This window comes from Maniola hyperantus, chromosome 10 (genome assembly GCF_902806685.2).
Source record: "Maniola hyperantus chromosome 10, iAphHyp1.2, whole genome shotgun sequence".
Taxonomy (NCBI): domain Eukaryota; kingdom Metazoa; phylum Arthropoda; class Insecta; order Lepidoptera; family Nymphalidae; genus Maniola; species Maniola hyperantus.
In genome coordinates this window covers 3,521,282-3,542,911 of record NC_048545.1, presented here as the reverse complement: position 1 = coordinate 3,542,911, position 21,630 = coordinate 3,521,282, and the positions used below count along the sequence as shown (strand labels likewise).

The 21,630-nt window shown below is 36.0% G+C and overlaps 1 protein-coding gene across 47 annotated transcripts in view; it reads left to right on the top strand.

Annotated features, from left to right (window-relative positions):
- Window positions 1-21,630, top strand: part of LOC117986086 (modifier of mdg4-like) — a 244,123-nt gene that overhangs the window by 22,661 nt on the left and 199,832 nt on the right. Inside the window, exon 5 of one of the 47 annotated variants that reach the window (XM_069501350.1) lies at window positions 14,288-14,560. The exons of 43 other annotated variants lie outside the window; for them this stretch is intronic. In XM_069501350.1, the coding sequence (XP_069357451.1) occupies window positions 14,288-14,526 (239 nt within the window). In that variant the 3' untranslated portion in view covers window positions 14,527-14,560. Of the gene's footprint in view, window positions 1-532; window positions 5,977-6,717; window positions 6,948-11,140; window positions 11,399-14,287; window positions 14,561-21,630 lie in introns of those variants that run through there. 3 more of the 47 variants (XM_069501351.1, XM_069501354.1, XM_069501340.1) reach the window with 3 other exon arrangements.

Here is a 21,630-nt window from a genome sequence, read left to right as displayed (position 1 = left end):
TGTAAATTAGGAAAAGATTATAATTTTGTCTACGTGCTTCCCTTTTACGTTGTTAATTTTTTAAGTGTAATTATTCATGTACAAAAATTATGTGCCATGCTATAATAGAGAACTGGTTCTAAGCGTATCTATATTCTTAACTTTTGAATCGTTAACTTCTTTACTGTATTGTGCCAAAAATTTTGCTCACGAGATATATTTTCTCCAAGAGAACTAATTTATGTATTGATGAGTACATAATGTTAAATTAACTTTAATTTGGTATTCTAATCATTGTAACGACTCCTAATAAACTATGGTACTAAAAGTGTTCCGTTATTTGACCCTTATTGAAATGCTTGTACTACGTAATTATTATATTATATGTTAATTAGTAATTAAGATGCTTGGTTTTATCTCTAGTTTGTAGTTTATCTTTGAATAAACCTGATCTTTACAATAACTTTATATAATATACCAAGGTCAGTTTTAATCATTGAATATAAGTAGAACTTCTTTCCTGGACAGGTATTAACGTATTTGTTTTTTTCAGCACGTTTTATTAGAGCGGGCAAAGGTAGATTGTTACTTCACCGAGGCTACACCTTCCGCTTGAAAAACAATCTGGCACACGGACGCAAGCAATGGTACTGTTCCTCGAGGCTGACTTCTCGGTGCCTCGCCGACGTCAACACTGAGGGTCCGGAAGGTTACGAGCGCATCGTTCGTTCTCGTTATTCGCACAATCATGCTCCTCCTAATGTTCGTCGTTTTGCCGATGGGCGTTACGTCGTGCGCACTCCGCACCAGAGCGGCCATCGTGCCCCGGCGCCCTTGGACCCTCATCATCAGCTGCTCCAATTACAGCATGCTCTAGCTCTGTACGCGGCGACAGCTCACGCTACCGCAACGGCAAATGCCTCCGCCGCCGTTTCTGCGTCCACCGGCTCTGGCTCCCAACAGTCGCCCAACGAGCTCCCGCCATCGACGCAACATAACTCTACCGCGAAACCACTTTTGGTGGACACGCCATGCAACGAAGAGGACTAAACTATAACACAATATACTAAAACGAAACGAGACTTCGGCTCTCTTTCGAAATATTTGAGCGTACTAGATAATATGTAAAATTCACGAAACTAAAACGACGATAAAATATCGACCAATCGATATTTTCGGAGCCTTTTGCACACGTATTTTAGCGTAATTTATGTTTTAGGATAGTTATTATATTATTACTTAGGATATAAATGGGGATAGGATGGCGTATACTTTAAAGCGATGGCATTGTTGGATTATCGGACGGTATGTGTGTATAAAACCTCAGAACTACGAGTAGATGTTGTCGTGTTTCGTGTGTTGGGACTACCAGTGACAACGACAGCCCGTCAATGAAGGATCGTGAGTCGTACGTTTTAGATTAGGCGGTCTGTGCGAGGTCTATAATGTTATTCGTATAGGTGTGGGTTATTTGTGTAACAGAATAGGAAGTTAAAGATGTTTATTATGTATGTAAGAACTTTCTGAATGTATAAGAAGAGCTCTTCGCACACGTGATCGGGCGCGCATGTCTGACGTGACAGCGAGGAAGGCGTAGCGCGCAGTTATGCCCTTTCACAGTGTGAAAATAGCTCAGGATGTCAGCATGTATCGATGTGAAGTTTTAGCTAGATGGTTACTACCCGGAACTAGGCCCATTTTAACGTTTGTTTACAATGTCGGCTCGATACACCGAGCAGCATCATTGAACGGGCACTTGTGTCCCTGTAACGGCACTAAGCAAGTCGACCAGCACATAGGTTAGAAGCAGAACTCGAGCAGGACCGTGGTGAAGTTGCGATCGAAACGGGTGCGCAGATAAGGTCAGGCGGCTGATGGCCGCCGACGACGCGTTGGTGACTGAAACGCGAACTCGGTTCGGAATTATGCAATAAGGATCCCTCGACTGTACTTAGAAATATTAATTTTATTTTGAGAGATTTAACTTATACAAGTTTCAATTTTGCTACTTAGACGATTAGACGTCCGCCTCTTTAATTATAAGAAATCACAGAAATTATCAAAGATGCGAAGGTGTTCAATGGTGTGAACCGACCTTAGAGTGTATCGCGATGCTCTCGCACGACACGAGGCGCGCGGGCTTCAGTCGATGTTGCTCTGCTCCTTAGGATTGATTTAAGTACTTAAGCTCAATCAACTACCTCTTCACTTTTTATACGGGTTTACAGATTAGTTTAATTATACAATTTTATATACACGATTGAATACTCAAAAGCTTTACTCGAGTAAGGTGTTTTAGGCTAAGCTAGGTTACGTTAGGCTAGAGCGGCGCGTCGGGGCGGTTCGCCGCGCAGGGTCCGGCGCGTCTTCTTACTACCTCTATCGATGAAACTCAACTACCTCTTTGCATAGGTTTAACTTTACTACTGAGCGAATGCTGTTGACTGTAATATAAATAGGCACTCTTGAGACTGTTGTCTGAATATATTTTATTGATTGTTTTTTTACTTGATTGATTTGTTGCTTGTCGAATTAATTTTTTCAATGACTACATAATATTTAGATACACTTACCTCTTAAGATTCTGATATAAGTACAAATTTTGACTAATTTTAATTGTTATTTAGATGATAACTTAGCTACTACGGGGTCTTATGTATGCGTGAACTGTAACATGAATAAACTTTTAAACTAGTTTTAGTCATAGATCATGTCAAATGGTGAGTATAGTTTTGTCATCATAATGTAATTGAAAATTGGATTGAGTGAAACTTTGAGATTGGACGTTTTTTGTAAAGAAGTGAAATAAAATAATGTTGCATTGTGAACGCCTAATCTGAAAGGTATGTTTTATCAAATAAAGTATGTAGTAAATTTTTAACAACAACCTTTTGACATGTTCTATTGTACCTGAAATGCATTCTACGCCAAATAACGTGGTACATACGTAAAACCGTGGCGACAATCGGACTTATATAAAAGGTGTCCCAAAATTCACGCAAGAAGTAGTTTTAATAGAAAAAAGATTTTGAAACAATATTTTTTTAATTGATTTATGAAGTATATAGTATATGATTACGTACGGAATTTGGGTTGGGTATGGTTGAATTTCGTTGATCAAACGCTTAATTTCCTCTTTCAAGGCATATGTAGTCGTGGGCTTGTTGGCATAAACTTGTTGACTTAAAGCCCCCAAAGAAAAAATTCCCAGGAGATTAAATAGCATGATCTGGGCGGCCAATTTTGAGCACAAAAACGGGATGATACGCGACCATTAAAAGACTCGTGCAGAAATTGATGATCAATAATGAAAACACGTTTTTCTTTCGAATAGCGCTTCATTTTTAATAACTCTGAATTGTAAGCTGTCACGCTGTCTTTTTTGAACTGAAAACTTCTTTAGTACCGTTGTGATTTTAAACTTGATGAAACGATGAAGCGAGACTAAAAAGAGACAAATACATATTATATCTATAGGATTTAGCCTGGGAGAGAATGAGATAGAATCCGCTATAGGCACAGCGTTTCCTATTATTTCATACTTTAGTTACCTCTCCAGTCATTTGTTGAAATTGAAAACTGGAGTCTGTATAATTGTTGTCTTTATTAAGTATTTAATATGTAGAATAAAATGATTTTTTAAAGTAGGTCACAGTATTATAATAAAATAGCCTCTACAATTATCCTGCTCCTGATACTTTGCATTCATATCTTTCTCTCGAAGTTTTTAGTTTTCTGAAGGTTTCATATCTACCGCGTCTGAAATGTACAATTTTTTTTTGTTGGCAACATTTTACCACACAGATGGCACTAAATTAAAATCTTGCGTGAATTCTAGGACATCCTTTATAATGGTAACATATTTATATAGATTGGTTTTAGTAACAATGACCAGAGAAATGACAATATTCGTCAATTAATCACAATATGATCACAAATCGGAACATACGAGTATACACTATTTAAAATTATTAAATGTATCACAATTAAGTAGTTAAATCCTATTCTCACACGGGGAGACCCATCAAACATCAGAGTCGCAATCTGTGAGCTGAATTTGTTATTTCTTAAGCCTCCAGTTCACGTTGGCCCAATGCGGCTGCAAGTTGGAAACGTTATTTGCGTGCGCCAAGATGCGACAATACTCCGCCGCATCATATTATAAGAGTTGTTATCGCGTTTCGTTCAGATTTAACGATTTTGGTGATATACATTTTTTCATATATGATATATTCATTTCTAAAATTGATTGCATTTCTCGTACCTACTAGGTACGCATCCAGAGTTGTAATCTATGAGAGACACCTTCATATCACAAACTCTTTTACTAAAGCGATGAAAGTAATGAACGTGTGGAAGGTAATGAAAACCGCCTAGAGTAAAACGGAAGGTAATGAATTTAGATTGAGAGATTTTGAAATGTTTTATTCTCGGTTACTTCTATAACAACCACAGGTGTTTGGTGCTTGGTGAATGATGACATTAAAGATTGATTAGCCTGCAATGTTTCTATTGACACAATTTAATTAAATAAACGTTAAGAGACATACGAATTCTGGCTTTGGAAAAGTGATCTGAACGAAACGTGATAACTAACGGTAAATACCGAGAGGCCCTATACAGATTCTTCGAGCAAGTTGGGCCAATATTAAAATGGAGTTTAAACTGGTCAAAAATTATTCTTTAACGGCGATGCAATTATAGAATCGGCGTTGACCGACTTTGCCGTGTGAGAAAAGACTGCCTAAATTTTACACAATTGCATTTTAAATAATGGAACAATTAATTATATTATTATATATTATATAACGTTGTATATAAACATGAATCAAAATAGGTAAATTATACATTGTTTTGTGTAGATAACACAAAAATCACAATATAACTAAATACTTATGTACATTGAACTACGTATTAAACGAGTAAATTTTATTTATCTTGACATTTCGATGTAGCGTAACTAATGATTTTAAACTTATCGTGGTTTAGAGACAATTATGAATTGAAATGCGGGTAGATACCACGATAATTTAGATATGACAAAATATCAATGGTCATGACAGGATAGTGGTGAATAGTGATGCAGGATGTCTAGTAGTTACATTTCTAGCAAGAGCACAAATCGAGTCAATTAGTTATTAATTATTATATACTGCTACTTACTACTTTAGTGCTTCGTTGATTCTTTTTGATAGTATTTCGCTACGTTCACTTGTAGCGTCTATTATAATATATTATATTGTATTTAATTTCTGGCATAGTATATACAGAATCATATTCATAAAACGCGTCGTGTATTTTAAGTGTGAGTTTCCGATTTCATAAGTATGATTCCGCCATTTTATCGTGGTATATATCTGTAGTTTTATTTAAGATATGTTGTCAGTAACTAATCAAGAATATATTACTTAATTATATGTATATTAAGTATTTATATATATAATTGTTGTTGATTGTGAATCTCTTAGGTAGTTCATGAATAATGTTTAACTAAAGTATGTCCGTCGCCTCGGTTTAAGTCTCATCTACATGTAGAGAGTTGCTCTACCGTTTTGTAGCGAGACGTACAGCTTTGTGTGCTACTATTAACATTTACAATAATACATAACATATGTATTATTTTATAACGATCGTTATATATGTATTTAGGATAAAATCAAAACTCGCATACGAATTACGATTCAATATTTAAAGTCGTGATAGTCGTTTTTACTCGTGCGATATGGTATATGTTATAAAGTTTACACGGTTCAACTTTTTAGATGTAGTTATTCTAAATGAGTTAATCTCTTCGTGTACATGAGGCTTTAGGCTCTAGGGCCCGGTTGATCTAATTTATCAACACTACCTATTTATCTATCTACCTCATTTACTGTTACTATTGTATACCTTTAAATCTTATAGTGTAATTTTGTATTTACCAATATATTTAATAAGATTTTTTGGGTTCTTGTACGGGGTATGTTTTGTGAAACATTAAATTGTACTTATCAGTAACCGATAGTTTTATTTCATTACTGATCTTTTACTTTATTATTTACAGACCGAATATTGAAAAGTCAACTGTTATTTCAGACGACATGTCATGTTCAACCTTAATGCATTGCGTAAAGGTTGAATATGACACATGTCGTCTGAATGGTCCCCTAAAGAAACCTCTATGTTGACTATTAATTCCAAACTTAGTGTCACAGTATGGTAGTGAATACATAGTGTGTGTTCGTATGGGTGACCGAAATCAGTGTAGGAGAAATTCCTTTTTGTCATCGGGTATCTCTCTCTAAGAGACAAAATGTGTTACAAGAAGTTCATAGGAGAACTAACTGACCGACTTAGCCCAACGGATTAGCTAGCTGAAGTGGCAGTGGACAGGTCATATTTGTCTGAGATACGATGGCTGCTGGGGTAGGCGTGTTTTCTGGGTTAGACCAGGTACCGGCAAGCGCAGCCTGGGACGACTCTTGACTGACGACTTTAAAAAGGTAACGGGAGGTGTCTGGATGAGGAAGGCGGAGCACCATGTGTGGTAGCACGCTTTCCGGAAGGCCCTTGTTTAGTAGTGGACGCAAACGGGTAATTGATCGATTTCATCATCGGTAGTCGAAAATAAATCTTGAATAAAACATTTTTTTAAAAACAATGTGTTTAATTTATATGGTTAAATTATAAAGGTGTCGGGCTTGAAAAAATTGGCTTACAAAAATAACCCGTCGTTTCTGACAGTGTGATTTATCGCAGGCATCAAGTATTTGAAGTCGCGGCGCGGGAAGGTCATTATGATGGTGAATACATTCCCATTCTGCGAGGAGTCCAAGTTGCGGGACAAAGTGATATGGCGGTGCACGTCAAAGAAGACTAATTGCAAAGCAAGGATACACATGCGTGGGACCAATGTTGTAGCTGTCAAAGGTATGCATAACCACCCGCCGCGAGCTCCACCTGCTTCATCCTGATATAGATTAGGAAAAAAGATTTTCGCTCATCGCAAACTGCCAGTTGACTTGCGAGATTCGCAGGAGGCGAAAAAGCCGCAAAAGGGCATCGCAATGCAATTTTCAGTATTAAAAATGCGTGTGGCGTTAACAAGATTCGGTCGTATTGCGCGCATCGAAATGCTGATGTGAGTAGATATCGGCGCTTACATAACCTTTATTCACACATTAAGTTGCGCCCGATGCTGCTGACGTCACTCGCTTTTTCAGTACTGAAAATTTCATTACTAAATTAAATTAAAAAAAACTGACTGCACCGCAACCTGTAAAACTTAATACTTATTAAACTTCAGAAGTAGATAATTTCTCAGGTGAAAAATGCGACTCTTGTGCCTCCTGTTGATCATGTGCGCTGTCCTTACAATTTTTTTTTTAGATATTGTATTTGTATCATCTATTTAATTTGACACATTTGTAAATTTACCATTCCATTTGATGCATTCTATTTAAAATTAGATGGTAAGTTATTTTGGTTAACATGAAAATATTGACCATTGATCGAGTCCTTGCTAGCATCATAATATTTTTGTAGTTAGCTGAAACGTTTTAGGAAAGTAACCCTAGCGTGATTTACATACAAATCTTTGAGCCGGTAACTTTAAAACTAGATATGTAGGTTTACCTACGGGTTTTACGGAAATCTGAAAAAAGCCACCTTAAATTGACCTTAGCGGACACTAGTCCGAGTGCAGCTAAGGTCGATTTCTGGTCAAAGCTGTAGGCGGCGCTTGGTAGAAACTTTCTGCTTCGGTCAAAACTTCGGCCAATATTGGCTGAAGCCGAAAGTGGTTTCTTTGGTCGAAGGTGGCCGAAGCCGAAGCCGAAGGTTCGGTCGGACACACAAACCACAGAAACTGATACATATTTGGTTCTAGAACGTGTCTACAAAATTTCATTGAGTTTGATTGGTTAATATTCAAATGAGAACCAAACTACGTTTGTATGGAAAGCGCGTTAGGATTACTTCTTTTAAATTTATACCAAAAAATATTGGTTCTTCATTCTAGACCCAGTGGTTGGATGTTGTACGTTTATATGTTAGTCGGTCAGTTTGTGCTTTTTAAATAAATACATTTAATTGTTTTAGATTCAGGGTCCAGATGAGCAATTGATATGAAAATTAAAAAAAAATTATTAACCAAAAACAATTTTAACAATTTTTACTTCGTCCGATGATTAAATCTTACATATTTTAAAAATCTTGAGCTTATCTTTACCAATTTTGAAATGGTAAAGCACATTTACAATTTAATAAAATATTTTAAGAACCTTATTTTTCTGGTGTAGGTTTACACAGTAAAATATACTGTGATATTCTAAAGAATACAAAAAGACGTTGACTTTTAAAATAAGCAGGGTTATTGGTGTGTTCGCTCAAAAACTAGAGAAGCCAAGGTAGTATATATATAGTACATAGATGTTGTTGACGTTCGTAGAATTTTCATTATTTAAATGAACAGCCTCCCGATTGTGTAAGAAAAACGTATTTAAATCGTTATCGTAACCGACAGCAAATTTTGCCCTTTGATTGGTTGATTCGCTGTTTACATTTTTTCACTGCCAATCAAGGAGCAGAATTTACTATCGATTACAATTACGTTTTTCTTACACAACTGGGGCCAGCTCTAGAATAGCTAGAGCAAGTCATGATTAATTGGATGGATATTATATAAAAATACATTACAAGTATGATGCAATAATAAAATTGTAATGTATTATTTTCTATGTGTAAGTATTATTTGTCTTTGGTATTTGACCTTTATCTGTTATAGTTGTAAAAGACATTCAAACATATGATATGAATTTATATTGAGTATAGGTATTGTTAGTTTTTATACAATTTACTAGACGCCTCTAGTATTAAGGTGAGAATGTAACGTAGACAGTTACAAACTTAGTATTAACTATATCTTGTAGTGATTTACGTGAAAATATGATTTCTCAAAAATAACTATTATATTGATATGTACCTACTTTGTTTATTCAAAAATCTAAAATCGATATTCCTTTTAGGATCCGAATTGAATTATTAAAAAAATGCTGTTATGATATTTTCTTTAACTAGTATAAATATAGTTTACGGCTATATTTGAGTTAAACATATCACCTAAAAAGTCTTGTATTTAAAAATACATATCAATATCATTCCATTATTAAAATAATGCTATTAGCGTCTGGTGCATATATTGTATTAATTGAATAATTATATTTGAAAAACAAATTTCATTTGTTATGAACGGAGATATATATATTCAAATGTGTAATTTTTATAATAAAGATGTCCACCGATCAAAAATGGTCTAGAGATATTTAATATTGCAAAGGAGCAAAAAAAATTTTAGGCATTTAAGTATGCGAATAAAATATTATTTTAATTGTCTTGTTGATATAATAAAACGTTTAAGTGCTCTAGGCCATTATACATAAGTATACAAACATAAATATATAGATAATATAACGCAAACAGAAAGAACAGTGAACTGTTTTGTGATAAATCTTTTTTAATCGTTATATATAAATTTTGGAAGCATTTTCTATTTAAGTAGGTAAAAAAGTAAGTACTTATTAAAAGTAACATTGTCATTAGGGCGTTATATATTTATTCGGCGTTAGATATAATATGTATTTATTAAAATTAAGTAAAAAAGTGCCTTACCTTCGGAACCACTGTCAATTTATTATTAACTATTACTTAATACAATAATAGCGTCGTACTGAACATTCCTTAATAAATTATAAAATTGGCTTTACAATCTTTCGTTAGATTCTTGTGTAATCTTGATATTTATGATTACAACTTCGTTGATTTATTAAGAGTATTACTTATTAAGGTTTATATTATTAAAATATGTTTATATAATCTGTGTGTTTATTTACAATTTACGTAATCATGATTCATTTTTAATTCATTCGTCAATTTTATTTCTTGTTCTGTTTTGGTGCTACATTTCTTTGAAGCTAACACCAATACCCAAAAGTATTGCTGAGGGCACTATGAGATTCAATCGCACTATCACTATTTTCGCGTTATCTGATTGACACTGAGAAATTCCAAGCATAGCTTTCTCTATACAACGCCAGGATACAATTTGTAGGTATGCCACAGAAAAAATAGTAACGTTCTCTAGTTGCACTGGGCATTTTCCAGCTCTTTGTAAGGGCTTCAAACTTAATGCTTTTCTATAAATCCAATTGTTACTAAAAAGATATTTCACGTTTGACAACTATTTTTTAGCTTTTAATCAAGACAAATAAGTGCAATAATGTTATTGTTGATTCAAATACTTATTAAAATTGTAAGGTAGGTACTTAACAATTAAAACATTTTTTTTCTCTTCTTTTTCTTAAAATATCTGTTTATAAAATTTGCCTTGAATAACAACAAACATGCTATCAAGGTCAATCCAATTATGCAATGCTATTTTTTTATAGCAATAAGCAACATGTCGTCTAGAAAAAAAACAAAAATATGTAATGAGGAAAGAGCCAGAAAAAAGAGAGAAGCTGAAAGAGCACGCGTGAAGAGAATTAAACTTGACCCAATGTTACTAGCCCAATACAAAGAGAAAGAAAGACTTAAATACTTAAGAAAAAAGGAGACAGGACAGCGAAAGTGTGTTAAAGATATGACCCCTAGTGAGAAAAGAAAAGCTCGAAAAAAGTGGAAGGCATACTCAAAAGTTTATAGAAAAAAGCAAACGAGTAAAGAAAAATTAAGTTTTAACTAAACGTAAGATTTCAGAAATCATTGGAGGGTCAAATGAAAATAACTTATCTTTAAACTTAGCAAATGTGTAACTTAATTGTTTTTTTAGCTAAAAATAATAATTTATTTGAATAAGAATTTTCATAATTAAACTAATGCACGAAGTTATGTTTCTTTATATAAAAGTAGAACTTTTCAATTGTTTGTTCAGTGCCTTACAAATACAATATCGACAGATACGAAATTAAAAAAAAAATATTATAGAAATACACCAGGCATCCTTTTATTTTCAGCAAGCATCCTATTCTTCGTTTAAGAAATTTCACTGAAAATAATATTATAAGGCCTTACTATTTAGTAACAAAAACTTATATACTTGTTTGACTGTTAGTTATGCCAGGTCGTTTTCAGCTTAGTTTTGTTTTTTACGCACCTTATTTCGTTATTCTCTCACGACTTCCAGAATTGAAAGCAGCCTACATCCCCACAGGTAGGGGTAAAAAGAATTTGATTTTAAACGGATTTTCCTTCTGCGAGACTATGGCGACGTATTGGATTTGTTCGAGGCGGAAGAACGCCGGGTGTAAGGCCAAGGCGAGGACCAACAAGAAGGGAGAAGTAGTGTCCTATCAAAATACTCATAACCATGAGAAGCCCCAGTATTATGATCAGAAGAAGAAAAAAAAAGTTTTGTTGTGAATTTAGTTGACCAGTGAAACGATTTTATTTATTATTATTTTATCTCTATTTTCATATCGAATGTTATTAGAATTTTAATTTCACACTTAATAAGTCACTGCTTCGACTACCTATAATGTAAACTAGCTGATGCCCACGACTTGGTCCATGTGGATTTAGATTTTCAAAAATCCCGTTGGTACTCTTTGTTTTTCTGGGATAAAAAGTAACATATGCCACTCTCCAGGTCTTCAACTAAATCCATATAAAAAAATCAGATCAATCCGCTGCTCCGTTGCGGCGTGATTGAAGGACAAATCGACAAACAAACACACTTTCGCATTTACAATAAGGGTTTTGTTGTGAAAGTGTGGTTGTTTGTCGATCTGTCCTTCAATCACGCCGCAGTTAAAATCTGGAGGGTGACATAAACTACTTTTTATCTCACGAAATAATGAGTTCCCGAAGGATTTTAAACCTAAATACACGCGGGCATCAGCTGGTATATAAACAAATAATAGTGATTATTTAGATAGGAGAATATGAAACATTTGGTTCTAAAAATATAAAAATAGTTTGAATTGTTTTTTTATTTAATTACGTACTCATATTGTTTTGATATTCTAAAAGGTGTGTGAAATCTGCCAAACCAAACTTTGGTAGCGTGGCGGACTTTGGCCAAGCAAACCCTTCTCATTCTGAAAAAAAGATCATGATTATTTGTGAACTACATTAAAAATATACAGATTGTCTAATAATAATAATTATTTGATTTAAGAACTAAAACGTTACGTATAACAAACGAAAGGGAACGTAATAATTATTTGCCTCTCACTTCAACCTACCTGATAATTTAAACAGTTTTAAAAGTGAAAAATCTTGTCCTAGCCTCCTAAAGCCCAAATGCCTTTATAAGAGACTAAATACCTAGTGTGTTCAGACCCAGCATCGATTTTGGTTACTATTTCAAGCTGTGTCCAAGGCCTTTTATTTAAAGATTCCATTTTAGAATCGCGTTATTCGAATTCAAATAGCCCGCGAACAAAGACATTTGACATTTTAAAGGAAACTGGGCGATCCATTTCATCTGTTACTGGAAGTTGTAATTATTATCCTAATCTTAAAGCGGTTCATGTGGTGCAATTTTTTTCAACGCGATGGCGGACTTGAGGAGACGGTGAGTTTATTTTCTTTCTATTTGTCATCAAAGACGTTATCATGGCTTGTAATACTAAAATAAGTACTCGTATCTCGTTAAGTTTCAGTAGTTATATTAATATTTTTCTCACGTTTGCTACTTTAAATTTTTGATACTTTAAAAAGTACCATTGGGTTATTATGTAGTATACTTGAAAATTAACTAACAAAAAGTTAATGGTACTGATTCTGAGCACAACCTAATTTTAGAGTATTCGCATCCTCTTCTTACTAATGTAATATGAAAAGGACAGACGCACAGTTGACAGTTTGACAGTTTTAAATTTAATTTTTAGATGGTAAAACCCGTGATTTTAGCGCACAGTCGCGAGCCTACTGTTTAAATTTGTAGCGTGCACTAAAATTTAGAGTCTTTAAATGTAAAGTTCATGTTCTGCCCCTATTTAGCATTGTTAAAAAGAAAAGGATGCAGATACTCTAAATTTAGTTTAGAGAAAGACAACGGAATCGGTGCCAATGAGTTATTAAACTAATATTTAATTTTATTTTTTTATTTAATTCAAATTATTTACTTTAGATCAAATCTTGTTAATATTTGATCTAAAGATATAAAAGGAAAAGCTGACTGACTGACTAACTGATTTGTCAACGCACAGCTAATGGCATGCAGATAGCTATTATAACGCAGACATCCGCTAAGAAAGGATTTTTAAAAAATTTACTCCTAGGGAGGTGAAATAGGAGTTTGAAATTTTTGTAGTCCACGCGGATAAAATCGCGAGCATAAGCTAGTTTTATATGATTGTAGATTTATGTATGTACTATTTTTGTTTTTCTTACATTTAATACACCTAAAATTACGATTTACAGCACAAATGATGGACATTGCTGTGTCCAATTCATGGTTAATGTTTAAGAATCAAGAAATCATTCTTAAAGTACCCATTATAATTGAACAGTTGAGATCATACAAATTGGACTTGGTCAGAGAATCGATTGAAGTCCATTTAGAAAAAAATGGTGAGAGTGATTATGAAGCTGAAGAGGGTGGAAATGAAGAAGAGAATGTAGTAAATAAAAAGAAAAGTCGTTTTGTTGTCCCACTGCCTCCGAGCGAAGAAAGAACAAAAAACGCTTCTCATTTACCTGTAATATTTGATACACAAAATAAATGTCGCGAATCTAGCTGTAAGAAAAAAACGAAAGTGCGTTGTACTAAATGTAATATACATTTATGCCTCACCAAAGAAAGAAACTGCTACAAAATGTTTCATGAGAACGTTTAGTGTGGTAAATTGCTGCCAATATGGATGCAATATTCTCAAGTAAGTGGATCATATTCTTGTTTATTTTGAGAAATGTAATACTTATATCCATTTACACTTGATGCCAAACCTGCCATTGACTTGCTCATTACAATAAAACTGTTGTATTTGGTTTTATCGTTTGGTTTATGGCAAGTTAAAAGATACGGGTGCCATACGGTACCGCTAGGTCGTTATATTATCTTTCTATTATGTATACTACAAATTTAAATTATGTGTAATGGCATTTTTATTTCAACAGGGATTGTACATTACATGAGGCACTTGCCATACTAGAAGAAGACAATAAACTCGAGCCTTGGTTGCTTTATTTTGAACTTCCAGACCCTGCAATCTAATAAAATATCTGACGAAGATAAGGGTGGTTTCGCAAAAAAATCCACAGGTCGGCAAATCAGTGCTAGATGTGAAGTGATGCTAGCATCTACATCTATTCATATTTATTACAGTTCTAAAATATGCCTCGTGCCACCACGGCCGTCCATCAGCTTCCAAAAAATCTAGAAAGGGCAATCGGGTCCCTGACAGCATACGTTATGACGGCAGGAATCATCTATTGGTACCCAGTGGGTCACGTCGAAAGTGTGGGTTAGAGTCTTGCCATAGTCAGACTAGGCTGCAGTGTGATAAATGCAACGTGGGGCTCTGTGCGGCCTGCAACCTTCAGTTTCACACAAATAGCGTCTAATTTCATGGAAATATATGTAAATGTTGATATAATATATTGGAATTTTTAATAATTTTTTAAATCTTGAACTAGAGTAACTACAGTAAAAGATTAAATTCCTTAATAATTCTTATCAAATTGCGTTATTTTTTTTTGGTAACAATTAGTTAAAAGGAATTTATGAGCCATTCGAAAAGACAAGGTATGAGCCTAGCGGTGTCATGCGGCACCCAACATTATTTCCAGAAGTAAGACTTAAACAAAAATTCTTATGATCAGATCTGACTAAGAGAGTCCATAACAGGAACATATCACAGGAAACTCAATTCTAAGACGTTGAAATAATCAAGCTATAATGGGTTAATTTAATTAAAAAATAAACTTTTTTCAGAAGCTTTCTTCCTGCCCTCGAGAGCTGGAAAGTCGGTACTAATTTTCCAATCGAACAAGTTTTGGGTCAACAACCAATATCGGGAAAAACTGAACTGGGCATGCAGGGATAAGGACACAAAGGGCTGCTTGTGCAGAGTTCAGACTACTCTGGACGGCCGTTTTATTCGCATCAAAGGAGGGCATAACCACGAACCGAACTTCACACCGTTCAACTTCGATGCGCCGACGCCGGGTGATAACCCGTTAAAGGATTGGTATGCTTCTGTCAAAAGTACCTAGCGGCAGAAAAAGGGCTGCCATGGTCGCGGCCTGCCCACGACTTGATGCTATGTGCGGTACGCTAGCGCGGCGCGGCCCTGGCAGACGAATAATATGGATTGGACGTGTGATACAGGCCGAGGGCTCGATGACAGCGGTGGGCGGAGCGAGAGCGGGGCAATGTATAAACGGTTGCATAGTCAAGCTTACCGCCAGCGCGGATGGCACAAAAACAGCTCGTATCCGCGCTGATGACCAGCGCAAAACTAAGCAACTTGTTTAGCACCGCGTGATTTGGCGCCTCGAACAGTCGGTATGAAGCTTCTTCTTATAGATATCATTTATTATCTATGAAAAAATCCGAACGACGAGGACGTGCACAAGTTTATCCTTATAATGCTAAAAGATTGCTAAGAAGAGAATTCTTTACATCTTTCTTGGACGAGTTGCGTAAGGTCAGCTGTCTGTACGGATCGTCAGTGCGGGCCGATTTTACTAAGATATAAGAAACTGCGCTGGTGGTAAATGTAATTATGCAACCACAGACTAAGTATATGATGTCTTCCTGGACGACAGCAGGGCGGATGACAGGGCGGCGAACGCGTATTGTCAAATCATCGCCCCGGTCAAGCCGCCAATTCCACCCCACTCACCGCAGTCGTTCAGGCCGCGGGCTACATCACACCACGCTGCTGCCGCTGTTCGCGCCGCTCTAGTTCGTGGGTGTATCCATACTCGTCCATACATTTATATTTTCCACGCGCCGGTACTGTTAAAGTCGTGAGTAGGCGTTAAAACCAGGCATATAGGCGCCTTTCCACGAAGGATGTTCGAGGATCTTATTTCTTATTAGATCCAGTGGTTCATTGACCTACGTTATGCATCCTCTCACAACCCTGGTGAAAAGGCAGCCTTAATCGCTACGACATTCTAAATGTTACCACGTGACGAACAAGAGAGGTGTAAAGCCTATAGAGTTTTACAGCTTTGATAACCCTGAAACAAATATTTACCATGTCATTCGATGTCACAACTTTAAAATATTTGTGCGTGTTACTTTTACTTTAGCCGGCCAAAGGTTTTTACATCATTCATGAAAATAGAGGTTTTAATCTATGGCACTAACTCCACCACGAAGGCCCAGCGGACTGGTAGACTTCACACATCTTTGAGAACATTATGGGAACTCTCAGGCATGCAGGTTACCTTACGATGTTTTCCTTCACGATGATAATATGATTTTGATATTTACTTTCTTAAAACGCACATAGTTCCGAAAAGTTAGAGACTCCGCAATAGAAGGCGGATGTCGCAACCACTAGGCTATCACGGCTTTTTTAACTAAACCCTTCTGATACTGAAAGGAGCTCCATGCTCTGTAGTGAGCTATGGGTTGATCATGATGATGATGACATACAAGTTTTACTTCAAAAGTTTTAGTACAAATGTGTTCTACGTGGTTACGTTCGGGATGTCTGGCGAAGGCTCATTGGAAATGAGTGGCTTCAGTGGCTGTGAAAGTGACAAACAGTTAATAAAAGTACATATTACGGGCCAAGTCCGCAGGATGTGCATTGTTGACACCGCCTGGTATCGTCTACTTGTCTAAAAACTTTTAAGAGGAGTGTATTCGGAAAACGCTCTATACAAACGGAGTTTGATTCCTATTTGAATATTAACTAATCAAATTCAACGAAATTTTATTATAAATTAACATCTGCTTCTGTGTTTTGCCCCGTAAACTATATAATATCGACACGAGTTCAAAGATTTTTTCATTTTATTAATTTGTATAACATTTTTAGAAAATTTCATTCACTTAATATTAAAATAGGAATAAAACTTCGTTTGTATGGAAAGTGCTACGGATACACTCCCCTTATGTAATTGTAATAAAATATTTTAACTGAAAAAATAACGTAATGCCGATAGCAATTGTGCTACGGAATAGCTCCTGCATTCTTTGGTTTGAGAAAGTTGAATTGGCTGTATTTCGTGAAAGGATTACAACTGAATAGTGATAGGTGAATTGTATACCTAATAGCTGCAGTAGACATTGGCCTAATAAGTTCGGCGAGTTCTAGGCAACAGGCCGGGTTGGCCTAGCGCTGACCATGCCGAAAATAAACGCCAGATAGCTCTGGCTACGTTCGCCGAAGGGCCGAGTGCATTGGCCGAGCTTGTTGGGTCAATGTGTAGTAGGCTCTTTAGATGAAACACTGACTTTGTTTACCTCGATAGGCCATTCTTGTTAAACATTTCAATAGAAATTACGCATTCCTTTATAGTTTAGTGGAACCTATTTAAGGTTTTAACTTTTTATTTATCATTTCTACGGATTTATGTGTGTTTTAGAAATAGGCGTAATATTAGTGCAAGTATGAGTATTTCTAATTAGGTTCTACTAATTAGAAATACTCAACGCATTACTAACTAATTAGAAATACTCGAAGAAAACGCATCACAATACTTAAATCGATTCTTCGATTTAAGTATTGTGATGCGTTTTCAAGGTTTCGCGTTTTAGATCAATAATTTACTTGAATGAATGAATATTTAAATATATAGGTGAAACCTATTAGTTACATAAAAATAGTAAGCTTATACAGCAGGGTACTCACATAGTCGTGTAGCATGTAACGTATGTGATACTGTATCAAGGGTGTACGTAGGCACGAGCCCGCTGCGAGCCGCTCGCTCGTGGAGCTCAGTGTTCGCAGTGACCCGCCGAGTGGCGGTATCACTGTGACCACAAAGGCGGCTCGCACTTCCCAGTGTGCGCGTGGACGGCAACACGTAGCTCGTAGCTGGATACGCGGTGACCGTGGACGAGCCGTACCCACTTGCAAGTTGATACAGTATCAGCTACGTTACATGCTACACGGCTTGTGATTACCCTGCTTACCGTTGCGCCGTTAAGTTCGCTTATTCCATTTATCCACAACATTCACCCGTTGTACACTGTTTACTTGGAAACGTGTGTCCCTCTGTCCACCCTGGACTTAAAAAATACTATCCAAATGCCGATTTTCTCCCTCGACTATTTACACTTACACTGTACAATGTACCTACAGTCATTTATAGGCACGAGTGGTCCAAGTCCATACTTTGTATTCTATCTATATCCGGGGTGGATAAACTGACACACGTTTTCGAGTGCCTGTTTTACACTGGAACTTATAGTCGAAATAGGGGCTTCTTTAGAAGACGATTCAAACGATATGTGTCATATTCAACCTTTATGCAATGCATTAACGTTGTGTAACGTATCGTCTGAATCGTCATCTAAAGGAGCAAATCTAAGCCGTAAAATCTTGACTACGAATTCCGGTGTTAGAGCTAGCGCGCACCACGGTAAATTTCCATACGTTTCTTCCCCGCAAAATCTGTGAACTATAGAACTACATAGAAGTGCGGATTTTAAAACGCACCGCAACTCACCGCACCGTGGTGTGCACTAGCTCTTAGGGTGGACAATCGGAATTAGCCGTCAAGTTGGTTTTTAATTCTGACACATTTTTCAATTGGCTGCAATCTTAACTGGTAGGTAGTAAATAATGATGCACTCTAAAATACTGGTTAAATTAACTTAGGCGCTTATCCGACCGCCGACGATTAGCGAGAAATGAGTTGAGCTAAATACTAGAAACGAGTTGGCAAGCTACGAGAAGCGAGTGTGTAGTTGAGATAGTTTTGACGCTGGGCTATGAGCGAGTGTGAAAATGCGATGAGTAATCAATTAATTACCCGTCATAATTAATCCCTGTGCAAACTGCGCGAGTGTTTTGACCGCCAAGAGAGCGGGCGCTGAGTGAGGTTTTCTTGCTTCAAGAGTTATCGCTTGCGGTGTGCACTGTCAGCGATCAACTATTAATATATTTTATCTCTTTTATTGACATGGAATCATAGTACATTGATTGTACATTTCTTGAGCGAAAAAATAGTCAATAACTAGTCGCTTCCTCGTCGGCGATGGGACGAGTGCCTTAAACGTATTGTACAAACTGTAACATTGTTAAAAATTCGTTCATTCCACATTGATCTCAATTTTATTTATAGAATCTCTACCTAGTAAGAAAGTTTAAGAATTGAAAATTACTAAAGTGTTATAATAACTAGAGATAATCTACTAGTTACTTGCCTTATATGTAGTTAAATATAGAACCAAATATTACGCAAAGTATTTAACTAAGAATCTCTGTTTTAAAGTATTTGTTAGAGAATAAGGTAATTTTTAGGTTTGTTTCAATTGTTACTGGACGTATCATTTTTAGTTATCTCTTTTTTATCATTTTGACCAACTAGCTTATGCTCGCGACTTCGTTCGAGTGGACTACACAAGTTTCAAACTTCTATTTCACCCTCTAAGGGGTTGAATTGTCAAAAATCCTTTCTTAGTGGATGCCTACGTCGTAATAGCTATCTGCATGCCAAATTTCAGCCCGATCCGTCGAGTAGTTTGAGCTGTGCGTTGATAGATCAGTCAGTCAGTCAATCACCTTTTGCTTTTATATTATTTAGATTGTCTTACTTTACAGTATCTAGCAGTAAATATGTACAGCGAGTTATAGAAAGAGATAATCCGCAATTTCGGTTTCGTAGAGTGACGACCTCTCGGCGCTGGTGAGCGCTGTGGTTATAAGTGGGAGTTTTTTTAATTTTTTTATTCAGATACAAGTTAGCCCTTGACCTCACCTGGTGCTAACTGATGATGCAGTCTAAGATTGAAGTGGGCTAACCTGGAAGGGGTATGGCGGTTTTTATTAAACCCATGCCCCATTGGATTCTACACGGCATCGTACCGGAACGCTAAATCGCTTGGCGGCACGGCTTTGCCGGTAGGGCGGTAATTAACCACGGCCGAAGCCTCCCACCAGACCAGACCAGAAATTTAGAAATTATAAAATTCCAAACCCCTGCCAGGAATCGAACCTGGGACCTCCCACTAATAAGACCACAGTGCTTATCACTGCGCCAGATCAAATTGGGTATTTATATTTTCTAAATTGTCTCTAGCATAGTCTGGTGGTAGGTTTTGGCCGTAGCTAGTTACCACCCAACCGACAAAGCCGTGTCGCCAGTTACCACCCAACCGACAAAGCCGTGTGATTAGTGTTCCATTACGATGTCGTGTAGGAACCGATCCGGGGTAGGGATGGGTATAATGCAACTGCAATACCCCTTCCAAGTTAACCCGCTTCCATCTTAGACTGCATCATCCCTTGCCATCAGGTGAGATCGCAGAAAAAAGAGCGACCTCTATGTCGTTGAAACTGACAAGTCAACGACAAAACATCTCATAGGTATCAGTGACAGAGATGACGCTCTACGAAGGCGAAGCTGCTAGTTATATCTCTTTCTAAATCTTGATGCGTAATATTAACTGTCGGGTACTTTACTAGGATTTAATAAAAATATTTGACAATAATATTTAATACGTATATCCTTCTTAATTATTGATTGTTGTAAGAACTAAACATTAAAATACGAACGTGGGTTGGTTCTTATTTGGCATTTTTTAATAAATTTAAAATTATTAATCAATTTAAAATTATATTTTTTTAATATGATATGAATTATATCCCATTAAACTCGATGTAATTTTGTAGACAGGTTCTGTAAACTAATGCCTGCGGTTTGCCAGATTTCCGTACAAATTACTAGTTTTACTGTTAAGATTTGTATTTGAATTCTAGAAACAGACAAATTACTAAAAGGTATCTACATTTTATTAAATTTGATTGGATCGTATTCAAATGAGAGCCAAACTACGTTTGCTTAGTGCGCTCTACTAATAAACCCCTCACGTTTTAACGATCATTGTAATTTTTATTGTTAAAAAAAATCAAATTAAGTAGGTACGTCGGTATTAAATACAATAATTAATGAAATTTAGTACATTAATAATAAAAATATGAATTATTTAAGCCTGAGCTCATATTTTGGTGTTATGAAAATTAAAGTAAGTATTTTTACAAAATTTTGTTTTTAATTTGTATTTTTTATGATTGTCAATTCACATACATATACCTAATGTTAGTAATCAAAGAAATTGAAGTCTATTTTTTCTGTGCAAAATCTTTCTATTTTTAACAGAGTATCTGCCATTTAGGTTTCTGTTTTGAAATTCAATCTACTTATTTAATTTTCACCGTGTGTAAGTAAAACATTAATAAAATACTTCTCGTAAATTGCAGCATCTACACTTTTATTAGATGAACTTCATTAGGTAGGTACTTCTTACTAATCTATGGGGCCGATTCTCTTGTACACAATCTCTAAACTAAACTAAATTAACAGGTCTAAATCTAGTGCTATCCTTTTACGCAGACAAAATGTATGAAAGAGATAGCAATAGGTTTAGTCGTGCCATTTTAGTTTAGATTAAGAGATTGTGTACAACGGAATTAGCCACAATGTATCTCTAGGATTTCTAAATGCATTTTTACTTTTGTATAGACTTTTCTAGAGTTC